The sequence below is a fragment of the Oncorhynchus gorbuscha genome, linkage group LG08 (assembly GCF_021184085.1).
Source record: "Oncorhynchus gorbuscha isolate QuinsamMale2020 ecotype Even-year linkage group LG08, OgorEven_v1.0, whole genome shotgun sequence".
Taxonomy (NCBI): domain Eukaryota; kingdom Metazoa; phylum Chordata; class Actinopteri; order Salmoniformes; family Salmonidae; genus Oncorhynchus; species Oncorhynchus gorbuscha.
Window position 1 is genome coordinate 64,804,724 of NC_060180.1, and position 20,068 is coordinate 64,824,791.

Below are 20,068 nucleotides of genomic sequence, written 5' to 3' on the forward strand. Positions count from 1 at the left end.
TTGCATAAACAGTAACACTATTCTTATAATGCAAGATTAAAATGTCCCACACACACACACAAATGTTAAGCACAAGACCCAAAAGGTCATAAATGTTGAGTTGGAAGCCATTGGTAAGGCAGGGCTCGGGTGTAGGAGCTGGGATGGACCTGGGATGGGATGGACCACAAATGTACAGTAGCTCAGCCTTGCTCCTAACCTTAATGATCTACACTGAACAAAAATATAATATGTAAAGTGTTGGTCCCATGTTTCATTAGGTGAAATAATAGATCCCAGAAATGTTCCATACAGAAAAATCTTATCTCTAAAATGTTGTGCACAAAGAATCTATCCACCTGACAGCTGTGGCATATCTAGAAGCTGATTAAACAGCATGATCATTACACAGGTGAATCTTTTGCTGGGGACAATAAAAGGCCACTCTAACATGTGCAGTTTTGTCAAACACAATGCCACAGATGTCTCAGATTTTGAGAGAGTGTGCAATTGGCATGTTGACTGCAGGAATGCCCACATGTTGCCAGATAATTGAATGTTAATTTCTCTACCATAAACCACCTCCGTCATTTTAGAGAATTTAGCAGCACGTCCAATCAGCCTCACAACCGCAGGCCACGTGTATGGCGTCGTGTGGGTGAGCCGTTTGCTGATGTCAACGAACACAATTGCATTTGATCAATGAACATTTGAATGCACAGAAATAATGTGACAAGATCCTGAGGCCCATTGCGAAGACCACTTCTTTTAATAAGGTATCTGTGACCAACCAATGCATATCTGTATTTCCAGTCATGTGAAATCCATAGATTAGGGCCTCATACAATTATTTCAATTGACTGATTTCCTTATATGAACTGTAACTCAGTAAAAACAGTTGCATTTATATTTTTGTTCAGTATACATGATTCACTTTTAGTGGAGGGAACTCTACCAGATATCAGGGATGTTCGCTCTCACCCCACAAACACACAAAAATACACAAACGGAGTCAAATGCACAGCAACACACACACACACACACACACACACACACACACACACACACACACACACACACACACACACACACACACACACACACACACACACACACACACACACACAGAGTCTTGCAAACACTCAGGTTGGGAGTAGTGATGAAATAAACATTAACACAACCTTGCTTCAACACTTAAATTATCATCAAGTAGCGGCATCACACCGATATATAGATCTCTAACCTGCTAAATGTTGGTACCCTTCTAGGGTAGTGAAGTCTAGTTCATTCACGAGACAACTAGGTCCTTCACAATGACTAGTATCAGAGAAACAATACCGTTATACAAAAACACTGAAATGATAGTCGGCTTTCAAAACAAATAAACCACTGGTTAAGTGTGAGGCATGTGTTGTGATCGGCGATCACTAGTCTTGTGCAGCAGTGCACCATATGCAATGCTTCAGACTATAACGGGAAACTCGAACCTTCAGGGGAATGCTTGAAGACAAACTCGTTGTAGTGCATGTATGGTTTGCTTGCTATTTTCTTTTGATATACAGGTAAACTGCCAAAATAAAAGAAAACACTTGCGTAAATGATGGATACAAAGTATATTGAAAGCAGGTGCATCCACACAGGTGTGGTTCTTGAGTTAATTAAGCAATTAACATCCCATCATGCTTAGGGTCATGTATAAAAATGCCCAGTTTTTTCTCAGGGACTTTAAAAGAGGAGTTTCATAGGAAAATAGAGGGCTTAGTCACCAGATCTCAACCTGATTGAAGACTTATTGGAGATTATGGAGCGACGCCCGAGACCACATTATCCACCACTATCAACAAAACACCAAATTATGACATTTCTCCTGAAAGAATGTGTGTCGCATCCCTTCAATAGAGTTCCAGACACAGAATCGATGCCAAAGCGCATTGAAGCGGTTTTGGTTGCTTGTAGTGGCCCAACGCCCTATTAAGACACTAGGTTGGCGTTTGCTTTATTGTGACAAGATTTTAAAGGCCCAGTGCAGTCAAAAACATTATTTTACTGTGTTTTATACACAATGGAGGTTGGAATATTGTGAAGTTGTAAAAATTATGATAATGCCCTTTTAGTGTAAGAGCTGTTTGAAGAGACCTGAAATTTCGGCCTGTTTAGGTGGGATGGAGCTTTGAAATCAGTTAATAGACCAATAAGAAAGAGTTCCAAACCTCTCTTCCAATAGTAGCTAGCTTTCCCCTCCCCACTCAAACAGTCCTAGCAAAATTATTGCTTGAAAAAGTGATCTGGGGGGGAATCAGTTGAAAATAAAGATACCCATCCACCAAACTTGGTTTCAAGTTACTGAAACAGAGCATGCTAAGCTCGTTTCAAATATTAGCTTACATGTTAAATCCTAGTGAAAAAGCACTAATTTAATCAAATGCATCTACTGGAGAATTTTATGTAATCTTCAGTGTTATGACAGCAGTTTTTGATCGATTGTTTTCAAACATTCCCTTTCAGATTGTAATTTCCGATACAGGCTAAAGCAGTTTGGTTTCATTCTACAAAAGACACAGCGACAAACTTAAAACTCTTTAAAGGCCACAACATGATATCCGTCTTTCCTTCAGAGACATCTCCTGTTTGACAGGCTCTATAAAAAGACTGACCCAACTGTTTCTCTCTGTCCCCAGACCATAGAGCCCCCTTGAGGGTCAACCTGTAGGATTAGGGTGTGAGGTTGTTGGATGGGGAGTAGGGGGGCTCCTGTTCTTTCTTCTTGGTTCTGGTCCATATCAGTTTTCCTTTGGTCTCCATCTTAGATATGCCCAACCAAGTCAGTCACTTCCTACTTTCTCTCCAGACAGGAAGGGGAGGGGCTAGCGTTGTAGCATGTAGACCACCATCTCGTAGGTGGACATCATGATGGCGGTGTTGGGGATCTGGCGGACCAGATGGGTGGTGAGACCACGGTACAGGGCGCGGTAGCCCTCCTCCTTAGGTACTGTCAGTAATGTCTGGAAGAAGGAGCGGTACTTGCTGCCCTCCTCTCGTAGCCGGGTGCGGATCACCTCTACAAAGGGAAGAGAGAACAGGAGAGCACAGGAGAGAGTACAGGAGAGAGAGGACAGGAGAGAGGACAGGAGAGAGGACAGGAGAGAGGACAGGAGAGAGGACAGGAGAGAGGACAGGAGAGAGGACAGGAGAGAGGACAGGAGAGAGGACAGAGAGAAAAGGGGGAGGACAGGAGAGAGGAGAGAAAGGGGGGGATAGACTGATTAACCCCGACTCAGTTTAAAAATATGTATCATTGGCGATACAAATATCATATCAAACAATAACCATAAGGGTGATACACATGCATACCGTGGGGGTAGGCGAGAGAGGTGGCACAGGTCTTGGAGGTGGCGGCGGCCAGCATCATGCCCACAAAGTCTGAGGCATCCCTCACCGACTCGTCCTCGTCCTGATCCATGCTGGCCTGGGCCCTGGACTCCATCAGCTTGCGCTTGATGCTCTCATAGATGACAAAATGGATGACAGTCTCGGAGATGCCGGCATACGAGGCAGACATACCCCGATAGAAGCCCCGCCAGCCCTCCGCCTGGTAGACCCGCCGCACACACTCAAACGCATTCATGCGCCTCTCGCCACGGTTTCTGTGGTAAAAACACGTTGGGGGGGGGGGGGGGGGGGTCTTTATAGCTAAACGGAATACATTTGGCAAGTAAGTAACATATTAAGGGATTCGCAACATCCAATAACGTAATATGCTCTACTAGTACTCAGAATAACACCGTTTCCCTTAGCACAATGAATCAAAACAATATTTTATTTTACCTCTATTTAACCAGGCAAGTCAGTTAAGAACAAATTCTTATTTACAATGATGGCCTACTGGTGAACAGTGGGTTTACTGCCTTGTTCAGGGGCAGAACGACAGATTTGTCAGCTCGGGGATTCGATCGTGCAAACTTTCGGTTAATAGTCCAACGCTCTAACCACTAGGCTACAATAAGCATGACAATGCATAACATACAGTATTTAGAGAACCAACAAAATATGAAACATCTGTGGACTAACGTAAAAGCTTAGGGAATTTCAAATTGGCTGCATTCTGACTTTGGGGAATCAAATACTTTTACAGCATGTGGCCTAGATACAGCCTCCCTCCTCAGTGCTTACCTGGCATCCAGCTGCAACCGGGTCTTGATCAACCAGATGGGATTGGTCGCCGTGATAGCAGTGAACCCTGGGAAGAAGAGTTCAGAGGTTCAGACAGGGGGAGTGACTGTGTGAAGGACTCAGCCTATCCAAGGACAGAGATATATACAATGGGGGTGCATATTTCACAAAGCACCACCAATGAGTGAGCCAGCCATCTAACAACTGTATTTCCTGGATGATAAAGGAAGATCAACTTGAATATAGGGAACAATATTACAGATTCAATACTTGCAGTAGTAACCCAACGACATTCAACTTCAGCTGGCTTTATGAACTAGAAAAGTAAGAGTTAGAACTGACTGCTGGCCTACCTATGGATCCTGCGTTTTGTGAAATACAACCCCGGTGCACTCTAAACATTTCCTTCTCAACTGGCAGCAGTGTGTGTAAGCTTTGTTGACATCTTTAAGCTGTGTTTATTTGGCCTTTTACGAGCGGTTTATTTACCTCTATTTAACCAGGCAATCTTGTAAAATATTTCCTTTTATCGCTGGTGCTCTGGTACCAGAGATGATAAAACATTTAAACTTGATTACCTTTGTTAAGGGCAGACTGTCCCTCACAGGAATGGTATTGTATGGACTGATTAGATTCCTCAAGGTTATTACAGTACAGGCAAAAACTCAGCTTAAAGATACAGTCCACATTCTTCATATTTACAAGTTGCAACAAATATAACCAAGATAAAGCCTATAATTACTATAAATACTATTCCTTAGTGTTAATAAACAAGGTGGGCCTGAATCTCATGTACACGGAAGGCATTACAGAATGATATAGCATAGTGCTATGCTATTGTTCAGCCCCCTCAATGAACATCATTATTATACTTCACTCTGATTAAGTGTGCCTGATAAAATACTACCATTTAAATTAGTCAATTAATTGAGTAAATGTAATTTGAACAATAGTAGCTAGCTCCCAGATGAGGTGAGCTCAGCCCTACAGTAGGCCTACATCTTAAGAGAAAGTCCTTGTATGAACGACGTCATGGTGTGAGCCTCAGCTGAAGGCCTCATTGGCTGCCATGAGGAAACTAAAATGGAGTCTGGCCTTCTTGAATTATTCAAGAGGACCAAAGAGGGAAAATCACAAAGTGGACAAGTAGGCGGATGTTATTTCCCGGGGAAACTAGGTGTATTTATGAATACCAAAACATTTACTAGTTTAATAGTGTTATTAATAAGTTGCTTGTACTAAATTTGAGTTTGATTCTTTTTTTTATTTTTTATAACAAGAGACCAATGAGTCTCCTGACAATGCAACAAGTCAGTATGCTAATTCACACAGGAGTGTTATGTCATATACATTACAAGGTATATGACAAATGTATAAGGTGCAGGTCATTCTAGTGTGATCATGTGTGCATTTTTAAAATACAGACAGTAAATCCTGCACATCACTTGTGCTCTGTACCGATGTGGTCAAGATACTAAACCTCCAAACAGGAACATAATTTAAAACATGACCATTTGAAAATCAACATACATTTAGATCACTACATAGCATCTTCTCTAAACAAGAAACCAGGGGACGTCTACAGTACAGTACGCACGACTAGATCTTCTACTGTATCAAGTGACACAGTCCTAAGGAAACTGCATGAAGAGGATGACAAGTCTGTTGAAGAAGAAGAAGAAGGAGATAGCGTCTATGGCGTGTACTCACAGAGTAGGGGCAAAGCTACTCCGCCTCACAGCTGCAGCTAGAAGCCTGCAGATATGGGGGGGCTGAGGTGGCGGGGGCTCTCCCCCCTCACGCAGGGGTGAAAGCTACAGTAAATCCCTAAAATGACCACAGTCACACACAGGCAGCAGTCAACCAACCAACCCACCCACAAACTCCCTTTATTTACATAGATGAAGAAGAAACCTACCAATCCTACCAAATCCCTGTATTTTTTAACAGGTAAAATAGGATGACAGGTATCACCCCCATCTCCCCCAATCTGATATAAACAGGTAAGATCCCCAAGCCTCCCCAAATCCCCCTTTTTACATATAAACTTAAGAATCCTCCCCACATTTTTACCCACCCTTTTTTAAACCAACCAAGGTGGGAGAGGAGAAAAGGGTGTGTGTGTGTGTGTGTGGGGGGGTCTCTTCCTCCCCACTCTAACCCTCAAACTCTTGACCTTACCCGACCCACACCTGTTTTAAAATGCAAGAGGCCATCTCGTGTCGTTTCGCTCCCCTACGTTTTGTCAGGTACTGTATCTGTTGTAAATGAACATCACCCCACTGGTATATTCATTATGTGCAGGACAAAACTAATAAACATGTGTGGTACACAATAATAAAATATATATTTCAACGATGCTACAGGTGCCAATCATTGTCAACCAATGGCATCATTACCACAGTCACTTTTATTGATTCTAAACAGTAACGATGGGGTCAAATAAAATGGGGGACAAAGTCAACATTGAAAGAGTTACAATAAAATTAAAATAAAAGGTCAAATAATGCCAGAGGGTTGAAATGCTAACCTTGTCAAGCAGACTTAAGTCTATGAAATGACAACAAGTGTGCCCGATTAAATTCTACCCTATAAATTAGTCAATGAATTTAGTAAATGTAATTTGAACAATAGTAGCTAGCTCCCAGATGAGGTGAACTCAGCCCTACAGTAGGCCTACATCTCAAGAGAAAGGAATTGTATGAACGACGTCATGGTGTGAGCCTCAGCTGAAGGCCTCATTGGCTGCCATGAGGAAACTAAATGGAGTCTGGCCTTCTTGAGTAATTCAAGAGGACCAAAGCGGAATAAGTTAAACGGAATATCGCTGAGTGGAGAATTTGTTTCTCTCTGATAAACAGTGTTGTGATACGCCAATTCAACAAGACCCACCCATCGGTTTCTGATCGCCTGAACAACTTCCAAAAGTGAAGCATTAATGCCATTTTTATGTTAGACAAAGGACTGTGTGGAGAACAGAGGTCTCAAATGCATAGAACTTTTCCCCCAAATGAAACATATTACTGGAGTGTCAGCCGTTTCATATCTAAATTAATTCAATGGCGTGACCCAGTTCCAGTGTTATTACAGTACAGCACTAGACATCTGCTATAATGCAGTGTGCTTTAGGCTGAAAGGGGCCCCTCTTAAAATATATGATAGATGTGATATCTGTGCACAAAGAGTGTCACTTATTGTGGTTGTCAGAGTCCACAACGTAGTTCAAGGCTCTTGACATACTATGGGGTCCTGATCCAGCGTAAATTAACCACATTAACTAGCAAGTCTATACAGGAGATTTATGGACACTAGGCCCTGAGCAAACTGTGGTTGTGTTGAACTCAAGAGAAGGCATGAGTATGTGTGGCAACTCCTACTCATGTGTTATATTTACTAGGGAAAATGGTTTAGATGTGCAGCTGGAGAACAGTTCTTAGCTCCACTCCTGAACTCCTATAGAGAGGGTTCAGGGAGTTGAATGACTGCAAAATGGGCATGATTTATAGGCCAGTAGTGGGTATGATTATGAATCAACACCAAGTATACCAAACACTAGGAACACCTTCCTAATATTGAGCACTCCCCTTTTGCCCTCAGAACAGCCTCAATTCGCCAGGGCATGGACTCTACAAGATGTCGAAAGCGTTGTTCCAAGTTGTCTGGATGTCCTTTGGTGATGGACCATTCTTGATATACACGGGAAACTGTTGAGCGTGAAAAACCCAGCAGTGTTGCAGCCTGGCACCTACCACCATACCCCGTCCAAAGGCACTTCAATCTTTTGTCTTGCCCATTCACCCTCTGAATGGCACACATACACAATCAATGGCTTTATTGTCTGGGGGCTTAATCCTTCTTTAACCTGTTTCCTCCCCTTCATCTACACTGATTGAAGTAGATTTAACAAGTGACATCAATACGGAATCATAGCTTTCACCTGGAATCACCTGGTCAGTCGGTCATTGAAAGAACAGGTGTTCTTAATGTTTTGTATACTCAGTGTATGTTGTCTAAATTAAAATGGTCTATTCATTCTACATCTGTAATTGAAAAAGTCAGTAAGCATGTTTCTATCATTTGTACTTGGAAAACTGCCACTATATCAAATTTAAAAAATGCTGACTAAAAAGCATCTTTGGGTAATTATTCTCTATCTGCATGTGTAACTGAGGGAAAGGATTCAGGTGTTTCAAATCATTTTGGGAGTGCCATAATCCAATAGGGATTTTCTAGTGTCTGGAACTAGGTTGTCACCGATAGCCTATATCCTGTATATAGACATACGTATGTTACATGAGTGATATCTACAGCACAGTATTGTCATCAGACGAGGGCAGACGTAGGTTATTTAAGTTCAGCGATGTACATCTGGTGTCAGCGGTTCAAGAGTAAATGACGATGAACCAAATAAGGACCCTCAAACCTAATAGTGACAAGGTTAGCATTTCACTTCATATGCAGACTAAGAAACATCTAAAAATGCGTATTGTTCATGTACCTTCAGTGGGGGTGGGTGGGGGGGTAAACAGGCTGGTAAAAAAAGGGGGAAGGGGTACAGTGTAGTGTATCAAGACTGTGCAATCATGTAGAAGTTAAAGGAGATGAAAGAGCTGCAAACCAGCTAGTGACCTATAACCAGCATCATCATTACTAGCATCAATAGCATCATCATGGTCATACCAGTGAAAGGAAATGGAGTGCTACCTGAGGCGTCCGGCCGGTGTGTCGCCGCGAGGCGGGGGCTCCCGCAGTGAGGGCCCTGACATGTTAGCACCCTGGGGCCTTTACTACTGTACACACACAGCATAGACAGCGCTTGAAGGGCCAAACTCACTGTTTAGCAACAAACTGGTACGTTAACACAATTTAGGGTCCTTCGAGAGAGAGTCAAAGAGCCTCAAGAGAAAAAACTGGGGAAAGTGGGGGTGGGATGGAAAGCACAACCCAAACTTTGAGGATGTTATTTATTTTATTGCTGGAACAGACAGCTAGCTAGTGGTAAGTCTTGTAGTTGTATGTAGTAAAGCGTTGGGCCTCTGCCAAGTTGGCTGTATATAATTGTAGGACAGAGGCAGTAATGTGGGTCAGTGGGTCTATTTGCCGTGTGAAATCACAAGAGCAGTTCACTATATGAGTGGAAGTAGTAGAAAATGTAACTGACAGTTAACTCTGTGCTTTATCTTTTTCACACTGTCTTTTCTTACTAAGTGCTTTGACAGAGAACACAGATTATTTTTTTCACATACAACTTAACTACAATATTGAAGGGCAGAATAACCTCTTCACTTTCACTATAGATATAAAGTAGGGTTTATACTAGAGACTTATCCTGAAAGTCTTCAATTGTGCTTTCGGGCAAACCATCTGTGGTTGATATTCAAAACACTGGAAAACGTCCACAAGGCAACCCATATAGTGGCAATGTCTAACACCTAGCTGGATAGAGGCTAGAGCAATGTTAATAAAATATTGAATTCTGTTCAAATTAACAGGAAACCCCATTCACCCCATACCGCAAGATACAAATGTACAAAACAAACATTTAATCAAATAGACAAATATGGCCAGTTACTTTAAAAAATAAAAACAAAATCAAAATATCTTTAAATAAATACTTAACATATCCCCTTCTCTATGTAATCAGTCAAAATAAAATAAGTAGCTGGAAATGAATTGTCTAAACAAGTCAACTTTGAATGTAGCAACAAGCAGTAGAAACTGCACTGACAAGCAGGCTATAGACAGCAGAGGAGGAGTTTGTGGAACAACTGTTACCTGCTAGGCCTGCAGACACCATATGGACCTGTGTAGAGTCGGGCTCAAACACGCCGTTCAGCTTCTCTTTGGCAGTGGAGTAGGATGCAAAGTAGATGGCCCTGTTGATACAGGAGGGAATGGATGTGAGCTAATAGAGGGAATCAATCAATAACGATATCCTAACTGAGCAGTTACTGTTAAACTATATTTTTGGGGGTCATGACAATCGATACCAATATGGCAAACAGAAAATGTTTCATTTTTGTGAGATTGGGGCAAAATTGCACAGTATAAAGCACAGGAAAATGCCCTCTGTCCAAATTGACCCACTTCAACTTGCTTACCCCCCAATAGATCCACAGATGATGCAATTGCCATCGCACTGCCCTATCCCATCTGGACAAGAGGAATACCTATGAAAGAATGCTGTTCATTGACTATAGCTCAGCATTGAACACCATAGTACCCTCCAAGCTCATGATTAAGCTTGGGGCCCTGGGTCTGAACTCCGCCCTGTGAAACTGGGTCCTGGACTTCCTGACGGGGTGCCCCCAAGTGGTGAAGGTAGGAAACACCTCCACTTCACTGATCCTCAACACAGGGGCCCCACAAGGGTGGGTGCTCAGCCCCCTCCTGTATTCACTGTTCACCCATGAATGCATAGTCACACACACGACTCCAACTCAATCATCAAGTTTGCAGACAACAGTAGTAGGCTTGATTACCAACAATGACGAGACAGCCTACAGAGAGGAGGTGAGGGCCCTGGGAGAGTGGTGCCAGGAAAATAACCTCTCACTCAACATCAACAAAACAAAGGAGCTGATCATGGACTTCAGGAAACAGCAGAGAGAGCACAAGCCTATCCACATCGACGGGACCACAGTGGAGAAGGTGGAAAGCTTCCACATCATGATAATCTGAATTGGTCCACCCATACAGAGTGTGGTGAAAAGGGTGGAACAGCTCCTCTTCAACCTCAGGAGGCTGAAGATATTTGGCTTGGCCACTAAAACTGTTACAGATGCACAATTGAGAGCATCCTGTCGGGCTGTATCACCGCCTGGTATGGCAACTGCACTGTCCGCAACCGCAGGGCTCTCCAGAGGGTGGTGCGGTCTGCCCAACACATCACCGGGGGCAAACTACCTGCCCTCCAGGACACCTACAGCACCAGATGTCACAGGAAGGCGAAAAAGATAATCAAGGACAACAAAACACCTGAGCCACGGCCTGTTCACCCCGCTATCATCCCATCAAAGCTGGGACAGAGGGACTGAAAAACAGCTTCTCTCTCAAGGCCACCAGACTGTTAAATAGTCTTCACCAGCCGGCTTCCGCCCAGTTACGCAACCCTGCACCTTAGAGGCTGCTGCCCTATATACATAGACTTGGAATCAATGGCCACTTTAATAAATGTTTACATACTGCTTTACTCATCTCATATGTATATACTGTATTCTATTGTACTGTATTTTTACAGATCTTACATTACTCATATCACATGTATACATGTACATATTTTCATTCACCCCTTTAGATGTGTGTGTATTAGGTCGTTGTTGGGGATTGTTAGATTAGTTGTTAGATAAACTCAGCAAAAAAAGACATGGCCCTTTTGCAGGAGCCAGTCTTTCAAAGATAATACATAAAACTCCAAATAACTTCCCAGATTGTAAAGGGTTTAAACCATGTTTCCCATGCTTGTTCAATGAGCCATAAACAATTAATAAACATGCACCTGTGGAACGGTCATTAAGACACTAATAGCTAACAGACGGTAGGCAATTAAGGTCACAGTCATGAAAACTTAGGACACTAAAGAGGCCTTTCTAGTGACTGAAAAATCACCAAAAGAAAGATGCCCAGGGTCCCCGCCCATCTGTGTGAACGTGCCTTAGGCATGCTGCAAGGAGGCATGAGGACTGCAGATGTGGCCAGGGCAATAAATTGCAATGTCCGACAGGTTTGGTACATCCGAACATCACACCTGCGGGACAGGTACAGGATGGCAACGACAACTGCCCGAGTTACACCAGGAATGCACAAACCCTCCATCAGTGCTCAGACTGTCCACAATAGGCTGAGAGATGCTGGACGGAGGGCTTGTAGGCCTGTTGTAAGGCAGGTCCTCACCAGACATCACCGGCAACAGCTTCACTTATTGGCACAAACCCACAGTCACTGGCAAAAAGTGCTCTTCACTGACGAGTCTCGGTTTTGTCTCACCAGGGGTGATGGTCGGATTTGTGTTTATCATCGAAGGAATGAGCGTTATGCAGAGGCCTGTACTCTGGAGCAGGATCGATTTGGAGGTGGAAGGGCCATCATAGTCTGGGGCGGTGTGTCACAGCAACATCGGACTGTACTTGTTGTGATTGCAAGCAATCTCAACGCTGTTCATTACTGGGAAGACATCCTCCTCCCTCATGTGGTACTCTTCTTGCAGGCTCATCCTGACATGACCCTCCAGCATGACAATGCCACCAGCCATACTGCGCGGTCTGTGTGTGATTTCATGCAAGACAGGAATGTCAGTGTTCTGCCATGGCTAGCAGAAAGCCCAGATCTCAATCCCATTGAGCATGTCTGGGACCTGTTTGTTCGGAAGGTGAGGGCTAGGGCCATTCCCCCCAGAAATGTCCGGGAACTTGCAGGTGCCTTGGTGGAAGAGTGGGGTAACATCTCACAGCAAGAACTGGCAAATCTGGTGCAGTCCATGAGGAGATACACTGCAGTACTTAATGCAGCTGGTGGCCACACCAGATACTGACTGTTACTTTTGATTTTGACCCCCTCCCTTTGTTCAGGGACACATTATCCCATTTCTGTTAGTCACATGTCTGTGGAACTTGTTCAGTTTATGTCTCAGTTGTTGAATCTTATGTTCATACAAATATTTACACGTGTTAAGTTTGCAGTTTACAGTGAGAGGACGTTTCTTTTTATCACGCTAAGTTTATTACTGCACTGTCGGAACTAGAAGCACAAGCATTTCCCTACATTAACATCTGCTAACCATGTGTATGTGACATAACATTTGATTTTAGTCAATGCCACTCCGACATTACTCAATCTAATACTTATCTTTTTTATTCCATTCTTTTACTTTTAGATTTGTGTATATACTGCTGCACTGTTGGAGCTAGGAACACAAGCATTTTGCTACACCCGCAATAACATCTGCTAAATATGTGTATGTGACCAACACAATTTGATATGGCGTGGAACTCCTGTTGCATACATTTGGATCGTTTGTGTGTTACCAACCTACATAAAAATAACATCTACAGCACCTATAGAAAGTCCACAACCCTTTGGATTTCTTCACATTTTGTGTTACAAAGTAAGACAAAAACAGATTGAATTGTTATTTTTGTCAACAATCTACACAAAAATTATACATTTTATTATTAAAAAGTACAATTCATCCCCAACCAGGCACCCAAATCACATGTCCTGCTTTAGCTGGAGATTCATCTCCCATGCAACTCCTACGCTTCCTCTACTAAACTCATATTCCAGAGGATTAACGCAAGTAAACATATCCGCTGTGGGGATTAAAACCCAACGACCCGCCAGCGCTTGGCTCGCTCACCCTGCCCTTAGTGTGCAAGTGTATGTTTGTGAGAGTGAGATTATGTACACTGTGCATGTGAGAGACTGGGTGCATATTCATGCGTGTTTGTTAAGTGATGGCCGATCTTCATAGTGGTGACGCGGACTCGTCTAAAGCTTGTGATGTGGAGTGTGCTGTAGATGAACAGCTGACTGCCCAGCCAACCATGCTCTAATGGCAAACAATATGCTCTGCTGAGCAGCAGGCTGCAAAGGCCAAGGGGGAGACCAATCAGCCAGGTCCTTTCCACAGCCATGGCACGCAGCAGTGTTACAGTTACTTCACTGTCTGGTTGGATAAGGTTCCTTGCTGTGTTAATGTTGGTAAAGCCTGGTGAGCGTTTAGTCGCTGGCAGGGCTTATTGAAGAAATGGCATTGGTGTTTTTGCTCTGTTCCAGTGCAACATTGAGGAGAGTATTGAGGAACAGAACCCTGTAGGAGTGAATGAGTAATGAAGAATGATTCATTATTCTCCCCCTTTCCACTGCAGTAATTTTTATGGCAGTGTGTGCTCAGGTTAGTCTGTCTCCTTACCCTCTCCCTCCCTGCCGTTCTACCTCGCTCCTTCCCGGTTTCTCCGACCCCTCTCCCCCCCAGACTCTCCAGAACCCCCGCTCTCCCTATCCTCCCTGTCCTCAGCTACCGCTCCACTTCACTGTCGTCCCACCTCGTTCTCCCTCCTCCCCTCTCCACACCCTCCTCGCTTTCCCCCCTCCCTCCCTCCCGGTCCTCCTCCCTCCTCGTTTCCCTCCCCCACCCTCCTCGTTATCAGCCCTCTCCTTAACTCTCCTCGTCCTCCTCGTTTTCCTCCCTACCTCTCCCATCCCTCCGTGATCCTCCCTCTCCCCGCCTTCCCCTCGTCGTAGTCCTCCTCCCTCCCCCTCCTCGCTTTCCTCACCTCTCCATCCCTACCTCTCCCCGCCCCTCCTCCCTACCTCTCCCCGCCCTCGTTTCCCCCCTTCTCCCCGCTTTCCCCCGCCCTCCTCGTTATCCCCTCTCCCAACCTCCCCGACCTCGCTTTCCTCCCACCTCTCCTTCTTGCCTTCCTCCCTCCTCGTTTTCCCTGCCCTCCTCCCCATCCCTACCTCTCCCCGCCCTCCCACCCCTCTCACCCCTCTCCTCCCACTCTCCATACCTACCGCTCCCGGCCCTCCTCGCTTGCCGCCCTCGCCCCAGAGCAAACATTAGCTAGCTAGTCAACAAGCCTGTGCGTGCGGAGTAGCACTAGAATTTAAAACGTCTTACCTTTTTGTAGTTAATAAATCTTATGTGAAACGTGATAACTATAGTATCCTTAACTAGCATTAAAAAAGTAGATCCATAATCAAACATCGTCAGTAGGCTACAGCAACCTATGCTTCAGAACGGAGTGGCAGGTAACCCACACACACTTCGAGCTGGCAGGCAGACGTTGGTTATCGTTAGTTGGTTGTAGGTATACACGTACTGCGTTTCAAGTTTTCAAGTTCCGACTAGCACGTGAACGTGGCGTAAGTTTGAGTGACAGAGGGCTTGGCATAGGCGCTTTGTTGCAATTTCTGTGGGAATGTAAAATAAAGTTAACGGTTCTGTTCCGGGAAGAGTATAGATCACCCTCGTTTTAAGGTTAGGGTTCTTCTCTTGAAAACAATTTCATTATTTTCCAGTTTTTGGTTCTGTCCTTGAACCGGCTCCAACCCTTGGTTAAAAGTAAATTACTGTGACATCAGCCTATGCCATATGGTCACATTGATTCACTGATCCATTGGCGGCTAAAGAAATGAGCGTATGGAACGCAGCAGTAGGCCTTTAACTTCCATTTCTCTTTCACAGAGAGGATTGGTGATTATCAAGAGGGAGATTGTTGTAAAGACTTTTCAAATAGCTGTGTGAGGAACAATTCCTATACATTATCATTTGCAATAAATAGAAAAGATAGAAAAGATGTAAAAAAAACAAACACTTTCCTACATTTCCAGGCAGCATATTAGCGGATTCGGCTATTTCAGCCACATCCATTGCTGACAGGTGTATAAAATTGAGCACACTGCCATGCAATCTCCATAGACAAACATTGGTATTAGAATGGCCTTACTTACGTTGCCCCGTTAAGCTCAGTGACTTTCAACGTGGCACCGTCATAGAATAGCACCTTTCCAACAAGTCAGTTCGTCAAATTTCTGCCCTGCTAGAGCTTCCTCTGTAAACTGTAAGTTCTGTTATTGTGAATTAGAAACGTTTCGAAGCAACAACGGCTCAGCCGCGAAGTGGTAGGCTACACAAGCTCACAGAACTGGACCGCCGAGGGCTGAAGTGCATAGTGCACCATGCCAAGCATCGGCTGGAGTGGTGGAATGCTCTCCGCCATTGGACTCTGGAGCAGTAGAAACACGTTCTCTGGAATGATATAGCACTTTACCATCTGGCAGTCCGACAAGATGAATCTGGGTTTGGCGGATGCCAGGAGTACAACCTGCCCCAATGTATAGTGCCAACTATAAAGTTAGGTTCGGGCTAGGCCCCTTAGTTTCAGTGAAGGGAAATCTTAACACTACAGCATACAATGATAGTCTAAGTGATTCTGTGCTTCCAACTTTGTGGCAGGCCAGGCCATTTCCGATTTCAGCATGACAATGACCCCGTGCACAAAGCGAGGTCCATGCAGAAATGGTTTGTCGAGATTGGCGTGTTAGAACTTCACTGGCCTGCACAGAGCCCTGACCTCAACAAACACCTTTGGGATGAATTGGAACGCCAACTGCGAGCCAGGTCTAATCGCCCAACATCAGTGGCCGATCTCACGAATGCTCTTGTAGCTGAATAGAAGCAAGACCCCGCAGCAATGTTCCAACATTTAGTGCAAAGCCTTCTCAGAAGAGTGGAAACTGTTATAGCAGCAAAGTAGGGGGGACCAACTCCATGTTAATGTCCAGGATTTTGGAATGAGACGTTCGACGAGCAGATGCCCACGTAGGTTTGTATGTAATAGGGAATTGATAAAACCAAAAAAGGGCAAACAATTCACACAACGAATGCAAAATAAATTACAGGGAGACCGCTGAACCATTCTGGAGAGACTTGCCTATATAGTCACCACACACACCACTCTCCTTCCTCGTCTCAACATATTAAATTACACCCAAGACAGTCACATATTTTTTAGATGGTTTTCACTGAAAGCAATAATCAACTAGGCCTATTGCCTCACGCACTGCCCATATTGTCAGCTTCTCAAATAAGCATAGCTTGTAACAATCCACAACAACAAAATATTAAGAAACAAATGATCCTCGATTCCTCTGTGGCGAAGTCATTCTTTCTGGTGAAGTATTTTGAATTATTATATTTCTGTATAGACAGGAGTAATTATATCATTTTGGCAAATGCATTTCCATTTCCTTCTCTATTGGACCCACCACTATGCCGTTTTTCTCCTGTTCTATTGGTTTTAATATCAACATTATTTCATTGTCCAGAAGCCGAAGGCACAACCCTCGTCACTAACAACCCATCCTAGTTGTTGGATCTTTAGATTCCCCTCTTTCTAAGTCATGGAACCTCTGCAGGTGCACTATTTGAATAGTGTTTTTCCAAGTGAGCTGTTTAGAATGGCATTTTTGGCAAATGTTTGAAAATTAAGTTTTATTGTCTGCTTCATCATAGTAGTTGCATGTTCTGTTCAGATGTATTACCAGTGTAAATGTGATGTCTGTTATTCTGAGCACCGTGGGTGGATGCCCTAATGGGTTATGCACGCAACGCAGACAGCTCCGGTACATTTCTCAAATGACTGGTATATTTAAATCTTTCCGGGCATGTTGTTCGGCTTCACATTTTCCTAACGGAAATCCCTGTCACACACACACAGACGGAAACAGGGAAGACCGTCAAGGGCATTTAACGCCCCACAGAGGACCAGACTAGCAGAATGAGAGAGATGATCTACATACAGAGAAGGAAAGAGACATTCAGATACTCAAAGATACTCAAAGAAAATTTACAAAGCGCATTTTTTTCATTTTACCAACCCTTTTCCTAACAACCTAATTTGAATAACCTGCTACGCAAAGTCAAATCTGTCGTTAATTTGACAAAAGCTGTATCCCTTCTAGCCCTGACCCAGTGGACAGCCGATACTCTGCCCACAGTGACTGTGATTAACAGACTGGACCAGGAGGCTACTGTTGCGTAATAGGGCTAACACAAAGAACAGTCATTTCAGTCTGGGTTCTACCACTAGGTAGTGTGAATAATGCCCCTGTGGAGATGGAAGATGAAGACAGGGAGGGAGTGGAATTTTACTGGCAATTAAACTGCAGAAATTCATTTGGGGGGGGGGGGGGGGTTACCTGGAAGAAGATTATGTAAAATTGTGTCGTCCTCCGATGTGGTTACAAAATGGAATTGCTATCATCAAGGTCAAATAATGGAAAACCAAATACAAAATACATCTAGGTTTCCTAGCCACAACCCTTTACATCTGAAGCCAGAAAAAAAAACTATAAAATAGCATACATAGAAAGAGAAGAAAATGCTAGCAGAAGCCACAACAGGACAAATTACTGCACAGGAAGGGAGGTCATACCTGGAAGGAGCCACACCCACCAGGTTGGGCCCAAGGCCTCTGAACAGCGAGCGCGCGGTCCCTCCTTCTCCAGTATCAACCTGTCGAGGGAGAGAGGAAGAGGTGTATGAATAGCTAGCATAGCGCAAAGTGTTAATTACTGATATGCTGAAACATAAGAAAAGATGGCTATCAAGATAGTGGGCTGGTGCCAACGTGGATAATCAGTCTGCCATGACCATAGCACATCGGCCTTTACCTAAATTTGTCCATTGGCGACTAATACTGTAATAAACAGATGCATATATGGTACATTTCCTGATACTGTGTGTTTTTGCAAGATGGCTGAAAGGAACCAAAAGTGTCAAAACAGATCAACATAGCTAGCTGATTATGCATTACATTAGATGATGGATTTCAGCATTTGTCTATGTGACCTTTTTCTTTTTAATACAGTGTGTTGTTTTAATCCTGAATGCGGTTTGGTTAAAACCGCTTTTCCAGCCGGTGTCTATTCACATACAACGATCTGGCTCAGTCAGCTAGGGTTAGGTGGCCTCCCGACCAGTTAGCCCCAGGTAAGACAGCAGGCCTCGAATGGAGACAAGACGTTATTAGGACGGCTGGTAGCCTAGCGATTAAGAACATTGGGCCAGAAACCGAACAGTCTCTGGTTCAAACCCCTGAGTACACTTAACCCTAATTGCTGCTGTAAGTCACTCTGGATAAGAGCATCTGCTAAATGACTAACATGTAAATGTGAATTATAAAAAGGTCAGCAATGCAATGAGCTGCTCTATGTAACATGGTAATGGCTGTTGGGGTTCATGTTGTTTAGTGTCACCCAAGGTTATTCCACCATTAACTTCATTCATGGAGATATTCAAAGCAGTGACAGAGCGAAGCTTCAATTCAAGGATTAAGGCCTCTAAATTCATCTGCGAATTCAGTCTACTACGCAGTCAGGACTGCTCATAAAGAGCTACCTCTGTTCTAAATGCGATTTGGCCTACGCTGCATTCGGTGGTGACCCACTTCTGCAAGTTGTTTTCCTCTCCCTGTGCTGCTTAGTGGTGGTGTTGGGTTTCAGTTAGTGCTTCCAGGGCAAAAGCATGGTGATTGACTGATGGAGAAGGGGGGGGCAGGCCCAAGAACACTGCAGCAGAGCGGTGATCCAACAGAACAAAGCCTTCAGCCAAAACCTGACTTTAGCCATCTTAATAAAAAAATCTAATGTAAAAAAACAAGTAGCTTCATCGATATTTCACTAGAAGGGAAATCTTTGTATCTAAGCAATGAACTGGCTTTTATGGTGATGAGGCAATTGATGATACATTTGAAGTCAGAAGTTTACATACACTTAGGTTTGAGTCATTAAAACTTTTTTTTTTTTTCAAATGACTCCACAAATTTCCTGTTAACAAACTATAGTTTTGGCAAGTTGGTTAGGACATCTACTTTCTACTTTTTTCCAGCAATTGTTAACAGACAGATTATTTCAATGTATCACAATTCCAGTGGGTGAGAAGTTTACATACACTAAATTGACTGTGCCTTTAAACAGCTTCAGCTAATTCCAGAAAATTATGTCATGGCTTTAAAAGCTTCTGATAGGCATTTGAGTCAATCGGAGGTGTACCTGTGGATGTATTTCAAGGCCTACCTTCAAACTCAGTGCCTCTTTGCTTGACATCATTGGAAAATCAAAAGAAAATCAGCCAAGACCTCAACAACAACAAAATGTGGAGGTTTATCATTGGGAGCAATTTCCAAATGCCTGAAGGTACAACGTTCATCTGTACAAACAATACGCAAGTATAAACACCATGGGACCACGCAGCAGTCATACCTCTCATGAAGGAGACACATTCTGTCTCCTAGAGATGAACGTACTATGGTGTGAAAGGTGCAAATCAATCCCAGAACAACAGCAAAGAACCTTGTGAAAACGCTGGAGGAAACAGGTACAAAAGTATCTATATCCACAGTAAAACGATCCT

General features: G+C 43.7%; 1 protein-coding gene across 1 annotated transcript in view; it reads right to left on the minus strand.

Annotated features, from left to right (window-relative positions):
- Positions 1 to 779: 779 nt before the first annotated feature.
- The window catches only part of LOC124041999 (solute carrier family 25 member 36-A-like), a 30,674-nt gene continuing 11,385 nt past the window's right edge, over positions 780 to 20,068 (minus strand). The window contains 6 exon segments of the mRNA XM_046360253.1: positions 780 to 3,037; positions 3,331 to 3,623; positions 4,150 to 4,216; positions 9,925 to 10,025; positions 18,090 to 18,142; positions 18,145 to 18,169. Of these exon segments, the coding sequence (XP_046216209.1) occupies positions 2,844 to 3,037; positions 3,331 to 3,623; positions 4,150 to 4,216; positions 9,925 to 10,025; positions 18,090 to 18,142; positions 18,145 to 18,169 (733 nt within the window). The 3' untranslated portion in view covers positions 780 to 2,843.